A 9,074-nucleotide genomic window follows, 5' to 3' on the forward strand; every position below is an offset into this window, starting at 1 on the left:
ATACTGAGAAAAGCACTGGAGCCTCGTTCGTATGCTGATGTCCCACTTAAAGTGCATATATATAAAGGTAATTTCTTATGCCGTTGTATCATGTTGGTTCCTCGGACGAGACGCTTCTCAAACTTCAAGTTTGCTCTACGTGCAACCCAATCGCGTGTGACGAATTCCAAAAGTTGGCTTTTCTGTTTGTGTGACATGTTTAATCACTCTGCTCAAGGGCAGAACAGAAATAGAGAAATGGGCGGGGCAACCTTGTCACAAAGAGAAAGAAAAAACATCCAATCAACTGGACTTGTTTAAGTTTGGTTGAAGATGTTTCCCCTCTCATCCAATGACTGGCAGGGAGTCCAGATACTTAAACTCCTTTTGGGGCAGAAACCTAAGAAAGGGCCGAAACCACCAAGGCAATAAGACCCCACAGGTGTCATTAGCATTCGTAAGGCGAAGGGTGCATCGTATGTTGTCTCATTCCCTCAGTGAGTCACCATCATCATCATCATCATCATCATCATCGATCTACACCTCCCGCCAGTGAGCGGCTGCTTGATGAACTTCCTCTCTTCCCCTCCTGATCCTCTTCTCTCATCGGACAAGGGCCTCATTGTGTGAAGGAGGAATCACAGGACTCACATGCTTTGGAGCAAAGAGCCCGAGTGATCACAGCGAAGGATTGTTCACAGGAAGAGAACGAGGCAGAGGAGCGGACCGCAGACGTCTTGAGCTGGATAAGGTCCTCAGAACCGGACAGCCGCAAACCGGACCAGAGGTCACGGACGCCTGAACATGGAGAATGGAATAACAGAGAGAGAAGAGAAGCTGGAAGGTAAAACAGATGCCGAGAACCGAGCTGGAACTTTCGCACGGTCTGACTACAAGCAGTCAAAACATGCAGGACAAAATATTTACTGCTGATACGGACTTTTGATCCAAACGGCCGGAACGGAGTTAAAAAATATCAATACTTCTCCCGATATTATTCTTCACTCATCAGCTGATCGGAACAATCTGCATTCTGCTGGGAGCGACCAATAATAACATCCCACCGTGCCGATTCCTCAGTCTGGATCACGGTGAAAGTAATTCTGCACGTCATGAAAAGTGGAATCTTCGTCGTTTCAGAGGAAATCTATTGCATTTATTGGCCGATCAGAGGATTCGACCAATCCTCTGATCGGCCACGAGAGCTGAGGATGAGCTTCTATCGGAGCTTCCCTTCACATTAACTGGTTTGACCCTTTTATTTTTGAAGATGTACGTGAGTCCGGACGAAACCCCAACAGGAAAGTTTTTCCTCTTGCGGGAGGACCTCATCCGTTTGTTTTCCACTGCGTCTTTGAGCTTGCTGTCATTCCTGCTCGACAGTTGCAGCTTGTCACACAAGCGCAGACGGGGCAATCGATTACGTATATGGTAATATATGATGAGCTCATACTTCGGATGACCCGCCTGTTGACCCGTAACATTTCCACAACAGAGTCATTATGCTTTAACACAGGAATCTCAAACTCGCGGCCCGCGGGCCATTTGTGGCACGCAGGATGATCATTTGTGGCCCCCCCAAGGACTATATGAAAGTTTAAGGTTAATGTGGCCTGCGAGTTTTACATGAATTTGTACTTTTTTTATTCAGTTCATGAATATCCCAAGAATGTCTTTTGAGTTTTCGATTGTTAAAAATGTTGAAAAGAGAGTAATATTAAAATGTTTCTCAAAGCCACTTTTATATAGATATGCTTGTTATGGGCGAGAGGTTAAGCCGATTTCATCTTTCTTTTTCTGTGGAATACCTGACCTCACCCAGACTTTGCCTCCTGCGCCCCCCCCCCCAGGTGTGATTTGAGTTTGAGAAACGGCTATTTGTCTCAAATCGCTTTGCAGTTCAAATCACAACTGGAAATTTCCTCGACCGGCACTTTTCTCCCAGGCGAAGCAGCTCGGACCTCAGACGAAGCCTCCGTCTGGTTCCTTCTGCTGCTTCCCGGAGACGGTCGTCACAACGAGAGCGACATAATGTCTGTGGAGCTGAAGGACGCCGGATATCACTTGTTCTTGCCGTTGGATGAATGTTAGTCAGGTCCACTGCTGACGGCCTGAAACACTCCTCTACTCTCCTTTAATTCTTCACCGCATCACATGCAGACATCTGAGCCATCCGTAAATACTTTAAGATCATAAACAGAATATATACAATAGTGAAGGTGGGTCCTCCTGTCAAAGCGCTGGAAAGACGGGATAATCTTCCGACTTGTGCCGTTTGTTTTATAGTCTGACACAATGTCCTTCACCTTCTCTAGTTTTACGTTTAAATCCATTTCTTTTCAAGGCGTGACCAGACCGTCCTTTTTATCGTTGATCGCGTGACAGAATGGAACGACTTCATTGCTTTTGTGTTTGTTTTCCCCTCTTAGATCGAGTAGAAAACATGGAGGAGGCTCACCTGGAGGTCGCTCAGGTAATCGAGAACTCCTAGAAGCGGCCTTTTGGCGCGTGTGGAACTGTCTCGCTTGGATTTGTGTCAGTCTCATGACGGCCACGAAGAGGAGCAGCTCTGATCACGTGGCTTCATGGCAAGAGATGCCAAATCTGGATCAAACCAAAAACTGTATTCTCCCTGAGGCCATCCAATAAATAAATAAATACATAAATAACCGACAAGTCATCACCGCTTTTGAGGTGACCGGTTAACAGGAAACAACCATCCGACTCAACAAACAGCACGAATAATTAAACCTGTGAGGAGCTGACAGTATGTTGAGGTCTACGTGTCTTATCGTCTCCGACGGAGACAGGACAGACGCTCCATTCAGTCCACGGGCCTGATTTCTTTCACATGACTGAGAGAGAGAGAGAGAGAGACAGATGGGAAAAGCACGTGAATCAAAAGGATGTCTGAGAAAAATAATTACTAAAACACAAAAAAGAAAACAGGCCGAAATGCCGTGACCAATCAAATTAAGAAAATAAGAAAGAAGAATACAGTAAACACAAGTAAACTCGAAAAGCAGTCGGAGAGCGCATAATTGACTCAGCTGTAAGACGACGCTTGTTCGAAACCTCTCTCTAATATTAAATGTACAGTACGTGTCAAAATCCATAAACATCAATCAATAATCAATTGAGATATTGAGGAATAGATTTTGAAGCTCCTTTTACAACTGCAATGGTAACAAAACCATTTCAAAGTGATCCAGAATCCAGGATCTCTTCTGGATCATCACCAAACTTTTATCATCTGTTCCGGGTAGTATTCCCAATCCTTCCTGGAAATCTCATTAAGGTCCGTAAATAACATTTCGAGTTATGATGCTAAAAGTCAGACAAACGCTGGGAAAAAAAACACAACCTCCTTTGCGGAGGTAATAATCAGTCTCGTTTTGAAACACTTTTCTTTTGGCTGCGTCTTGCTGTGCAGCTGCAGAGCCTGGTGGCGGAGCTGCAGGAGGGGCTCCACGGCGCCCTGACGGAGCTGCGCCAGCTGCAGCGCAGGAACCACGGCGTGGAAGAGAAGCTGCAGGCCCATCAGACGGACGTGGACGACAAAGTAATGGGCCTCAAGAACTCCCTCAACACATTCAAGGTGCGGGAAGCACAGCGAACACACTCCGGCACGCGAGCTCGAGTCGTCGCTGGGAAACCCTGCTGTGTTTACAGGAGGAGCTGAACGCGGCATTGCTCCGCATCAAGGATGTCTCCAGCAGACAGCAGGAGGTGCAGCGGAGGATCGAACTGCTGCGTGCAGGAGAAGACAGCGACGCCGTATTCTCGGTGGCGCAAAGGCGAGTCTGAAAGACCTTTCCCTTTGTCCCCGCTGACACTCTCCTATCACAGAGCACACCTGACACGCTCCTCCACCTGCACACGACTCTTCACCTCCTTTCCACATTCTCCATCACAACAAACCGTTCCTCCCTGCTCACACGACTCCTCTAGCGGAACGTGCTAAAGTGCGAACAGCTTTGTGTAACCTGGCAAATAGCGTCCAGTCCGCTTCAACACCCGACTCGTCTGGCGCAGGAGCTCAGACGCAGAAGTCCTCCCGGTGACCGAGGACGAGAGCGTCTGCGCGTCCGACCAGCCGGACCTCAGCCTCCCCCAAACCGGTTCATCTCAGACGACCCCCGCAGTGACACAGAGTGAGTCTGCTTTCTGGAAACACACTCAGGAACTGGGAACAGCTGGTCCAATCAGTGACAACCCCGTGTGTGTGTGCGCGTGTGTGTGTGTGTGTGTGTGTGTGTGTGTGTGTGTGTGCAGCCTCTACCCCGGAGCAGCCCAGAGGTCGTCCTTCCAAACCTCCGGCGTGGATCGGGAAGAAGAACGGCGGCAGGGATGAAATAGAGACGCGCGACAGCCCGACTGAGCTCAGTGAGGAAGATGTGTTGATGATGATGATGATGATGATGATGTACTTCTGCTACAATAGTGGACAGGCTGCTTGACTTCCACTGTGTCTGCATGTTGCCAGGCAACAGACAGAAGGTGGCGCTAGATCTGCTGGAGTCGGAGAGAGTTTATGTGTCCAACCTGTCTTTGCTGCTGAAGGCCAACATCTCATTTAATGGATCAGAAGCCCTCACCTGCCAAGACAAACGGTAAGGACGGCTGCGTTACAAAGGGACATTTTCAATTCATCGGATTCAGATCTGTCATCAACCCCCCCCCCCCCCCCCCCCCCCCCCTGGTCTCCTCAGTCCGTTTCCCAGTTCTCTGAGATTCCTGATCCAGCAGCACCTGGAGCTCCTGCACACTCTCCAGGAACGTGTGCTGAAGAGCCAGTGGCAAAGCATCGTGGGAGATGTATTCATGAGGCTCACCAGCGCAGAGGTGCACAAAGTGATATTTATAAATAGCATCTATCAAACAAATCCAATACAGATGTTGGGTTTATGAGTGTTTGATTGTAAATCGGGGTTTCAGGCGGTTGTGTAAGCCTGTGTGTGTTTTATTAGTGAATCAGAGTGCATGTTTAAAACATGTAATGTCTGTTCGGTGATCTCGTCAAACCTTATTTTCTCTCTTTGCAAACTTTGGCAGGAACTAAACCCTGCTGGGTACAAATGGGTATAAAGGTACGGGTATATAAATCCTTTGTTTTACTGCATCTCAAGTTATATTGTAGTTTTTTATGGGACGGCAGCCAACAAAGCTGTTAAGTCTCTGAACGTCAAAACTGTCACCAACGCCACACAAAGTGGAAAAAATACACCAGATTATAATTTCATAGCCGTTTTGTTGTAAAAAATCAATTTACTGGCAAATAAAAAAAAAAGCCAAAAGTCTTAAGGTCAAGTCCGTCCTAAGGTCTGAGCTCGGCCATTAAAATGGATCTGGATCGCTTTCAGGCAGCCATGATGGAAATGAAATGAAATGTCAAATTCCAGCAGAGTCAAGTTTGGACTTTGAATACGGAAGTAGCACAAAGACAACAGAGACGCTTGTTAACAGTGTAGAGAATAGCAGACAGGAAAAAAGATGCTAGTCTTTAGCTCAATAATGTCAGAAGCGTAGCTTGAAGCTATCAAAGCCAGCACGTGGCTAATTCTGAGCTAACAAGGAAGGAATAAGGTTGGTGAGGAAGAGTTAAACAAGAGCAGTTATTTAATTGGTCCTCTGGCGACTCACTGAGAGCAAGGGGTCGGAAAAAACAGGAAATTAAAATGACTGAATGAAACCAGGAAATGCAGGAATCCAATCTATCCGCAGGCCTGCTAGCTTACAGGCTAATTACCGCCGCCAAGAACAATTTAGACCCTTTTGATGATGATCCAGAAAGATCATGCGGATGGCACAAATCCAATTAGGTGATAAAATGAGCTGCTTGGCGGAGGTCTGCGCTCTCCGACTGCTTTTCTGGTTGGTTGTTTTTCTCTGCAAACACGGCAACAAGAGACCGACTGTAAAGAATGTGCATAAAGACTCGTGTGAGCTCTGACCTGGCGTCTCCATGTCCTTCCAGAGTGAGTTCCTGGACTTCTACGTGTCGTACCTGAAGGAACTTCCGGAGTGTCTGTCGGTCATATCCATGCTCGCCACCGCCAACTCCGTGGCCTCCTCTGGCTTTGTGGAGGTGACAGAACACGGAAGAGACGTAAGCGGAGAAGGTTTAAGCATGACATAAATACAGTAAAATATTCATTGTATACCGTATGTACTCGATTGGTTGATCTGTGCTGTTCTGTTTGGTCAAATGATGCTTCTAGAGTGACGTAATAGGCGATGAATCCAAACCCTCCCTGCGCAATCTGCTCCTGCAGCCGGTCCAAAGGATCCCCGAGTACCTCCTGAGGCTGCAGGTCAGCTTCCGACACGCTCCGAGGATTATGGACAATGATTAAGTCCCGATGACTGCCCCCGAACATTACGCCTATCTATCTGTGCTTGAAGGGGCTGCTGAAGCAGACGGAGGCGGACCACCCAGACTACTACCTGCTGGTGGTGTGCATGCAGCAGTTTAGGGTCTTCACCACCCAGTACCACCGCCTGCTCCAGCACAACCAGGAGCTGCTTCTGCTCAACCGCGAAAGGTCAGGATGAGGTGTGAAGGGGAAGTTCGCTTGACTCCTTCAGGAAACGGTAAAACCGCACTCGACAGGCGTGACGTTACAAAAAGGTGCGTTCTGTGTCTCCTGCAGGTACACCATGAAGCAGCTGTTAAGGTCCGTGGAAAGCGGGATCCAGGCAAACAACATTGGACTGTCATACCCTCGCAGCGGTGCCGTGCTGTGAGTGCATTGGTCTGTCTCTTGTCAGTTGCTATGCTGGTGTCCTACATGTGGTGAATCCCCCCCCCATCGCTCACAGAGAGCATGCAAATCAGGTGAAGAGAAGCAAGCAGCATCTCCTGGAGCAGATCCAGTCTCATCGCTTCCAAAATTGGGAGCAAGACCAGGATTCCGAAAGTCAGTGCTACGACATAGAGCAACCCTCCCAGCTCTCCTACTTCAGCCCCGACCTGGACTCACGGAATCACAAGTTGACAGGTCTGTGGCTAGGACAGCGGGGGGGGGGGGGGGTCTGGGAAAGCCTGTTACAATCCAGTTATCATTCATGTCATGGCATTGTTGCTTGCTTGGTGACCGTGTGGTTAGAAGTTGGAGCTTGTTTTGTTGGACTACACTGCGTCTAGTCTGAGATGTTCCGTTGGCGTTTCCTGTTTGTGATTCTCCAGATGCTAATGACTTCATTGGTTTTCAGGTCTCGGCAGTATCCCTGAGAACGAGGGATCCGACAGGTCCGTGTCCTGCCAGCATCATCAGCCCTCCAGACCTGCAGATGGTCGTCAGGTGCAGCCGGGCTCCGCTCTGGCGGACGCCCTCGGAGAGTTCCTTCTCCCTCCGGATCCCTCAGGGTTAGAGAGCTTCGACGAAGAGGACAGAGGCTCCTTTCATGACGTTGCCGGATTCGACCACCCGTCCTCCGCCTCATCAGATTCCTCCATTGATATCGCCTTTGTGAAGTTCCCCAAAGGTCCCCCGGCAGCGCATCATGCAACGGCAGTGAACGTGACGACAGCCCGTGATGTGGGCAGGAACCATCGCAAAAAAATACCCAAGAGTGGGTACATGTCTCCGGATGAATTGATAATCATGCACCACAATCACCATCGCCCCCTTCAGGCCAGCCAGCGTAAGAGCAAGGTGAAGTGGCTTGTACTTGACATGCAGAGAAAGAAATCGTCTTTACACGCTTGCGATCATAACGCGCGTCTTCCTCACTGTCTAGTCCCTGAATGGCCTTCCGATGGACAGCATGGTAAGTAGTCTGGATGTGGGGCTTCTGCCAGAGCACTTCCAAAAGGTAGGAGTGGACAGCCATGCCAAACTGGAGCGCCAGGGCAGTAAGGGCAGCAAAGGGTGCGCCACCCCATCCCGCAGGGTCCAAAGTCCCACGGGGAGCAGGACGGATAGCGACAAGCAGAGCGATGAGCTCCACGGCCTGCTCAGCATTGTGAGTGTCGGAAAATTAACGTCTCTGCAGCAATAAGTATTTATTTTTATCAACTACTACTGTACTTTCGGCTTGTCCCATCAGGGGTCCCCACAGCAAATCAACTTTCTCCACTCCACCCTGTCCTTTGCATCGTCCTCCCTCACTACGTCCATGTATCTTCTCCTGGGTCGACCTCTAGCCCTGTTCTCTGGCAGTTCCATCCTCAGCATCCTTCTACCGATATAGTCCCTGTCTCTCCTCTGGACATGTCCAAACCATCAAAGTGTGTCCTCTCTGACCTTCTCTGTCCCTCTTATTGCCTCATTTCTAATCCTGTCCAGCCTGGTCACTCCCAAGGAGAACCTCAGCATCTTCATCTCCGCCACCTGTATCTTCCTCAGACCACTTCTAGCCCCGCCTCTTGTCTTTTTCTCAGATTTGTTATAAATTTTTTTATTTCAGAGACAGAAACACTGCTAATGTCAAAGCTGTAAGTGAGGTCAACACACTGTGTTCCATCCAACCAGGACCCTGGGTTCCAGTCGTGGGGGGAGGAGTCTAATTGGAGGGGTGGGACAGAGGAGTTTAACCACACCCCTCTCAGCGAGAGGAGTCGGAAGCAGGACAAAGGAGGCTTCAGGAGCTCCTTCAAGAAGCTCTTCAAGAAAAAGTGAGTTATAATAATTTAATGCATCTTATTGTATTGTTTATTTTATTATTATATAATATTGTTTTTACTCTGATAAAACAACAACATAGGAGCAGTGAGAAGAAAGAGAAGGGAGGCGGGACAACATCGGAAAACCAAAATGACGAGGAACCCGAAGCCCCAGTGGTTCATGTGGAGATAAACCGTGGCACAGCTGTATGAAAACGCACACACACACACACACACACACACACACACACCTTTATAAATAATGCATTTACTCTAATCATTTGGAAGTGTACACTCCGATGCTTTTACTCCATCAGTCTGTTAAATGTTTCCAACACCAGCCTAGTATTATAATGAATGTAAAACGTGCATGTACTCGGGAGAACAAACAAAGTGTTGATTTTGTTGCATGTTTAAAATGCCTTCATGTTTTTCTTCGTGTAACGACCGCTGCCGAGGAGGTTATGTTTTCGCCGGTCTGCCCGGC

The 9,074-nt window shown here is 48.5% G+C and overlaps 1 protein-coding gene across 1 annotated transcript; it reads left to right on the plus strand.

Moving 5' to 3' along the window:
• The first annotated feature begins 783 nt into the window (after positions 1-783).
• arhgef33 (Rho guanine nucleotide exchange factor (GEF) 33) lies at positions 784-8,800 on the plus strand. The gene is made up of 18 exons (XM_068741653.1): positions 784-823; positions 1,925-2,065; positions 2,409-2,452; positions 3,413-3,577; positions 3,652-3,772; positions 4,008-4,133; positions 4,255-4,365; positions 4,466-4,592; positions 4,692-4,824; positions 5,957-6,067; positions 6,201-6,293; positions 6,385-6,524; positions 6,633-6,722; positions 6,802-6,980; positions 7,195-7,637; positions 7,723-7,951; positions 8,425-8,599; positions 8,689-8,800. The coding sequence occupies exons 1-18, from the start codon at positions 784-786 to the stop codon at positions 8,798-8,800; spliced, it is 2,580 nt and encodes an 859-aa protein (XP_068597754.1).
• Positions 8,801-9,074: the final 274 nt, after the last annotated feature.

This window comes from Brachionichthys hirsutus, chromosome 7, assembly GCF_040956055.1.
Source record: "Brachionichthys hirsutus isolate HB-005 chromosome 7, CSIRO-AGI_Bhir_v1, whole genome shotgun sequence".
NCBI lineage: Eukaryota > Metazoa > Chordata > Actinopteri > Lophiiformes > Brachionichthyidae > Brachionichthys > Brachionichthys hirsutus.

Bases quoted from the DNA above. Each gene is read 5' to 3' on its own strand.
- arhgef33 (XM_068741653.1), top strand. From the start codon at position 784: ATGGAGAATGGAATAACAGAGAGAGAAGAGAAGCTGGAAG. The intron at 4,366-4,465 runs GTGAGGAAGATG...GCATGTTGCCAG, and splicing joins CGACAGCCCGACTGAGCTCA to GCAACAGACAGAAGGTGGCG. The intron at 4,593-4,691 runs GTAAGGACGGCT...TGGTCTCCTCAG, and splicing joins CTCACCTGCCAAGACAAACG to TCCGTTTCCCAGTTCTCTGA.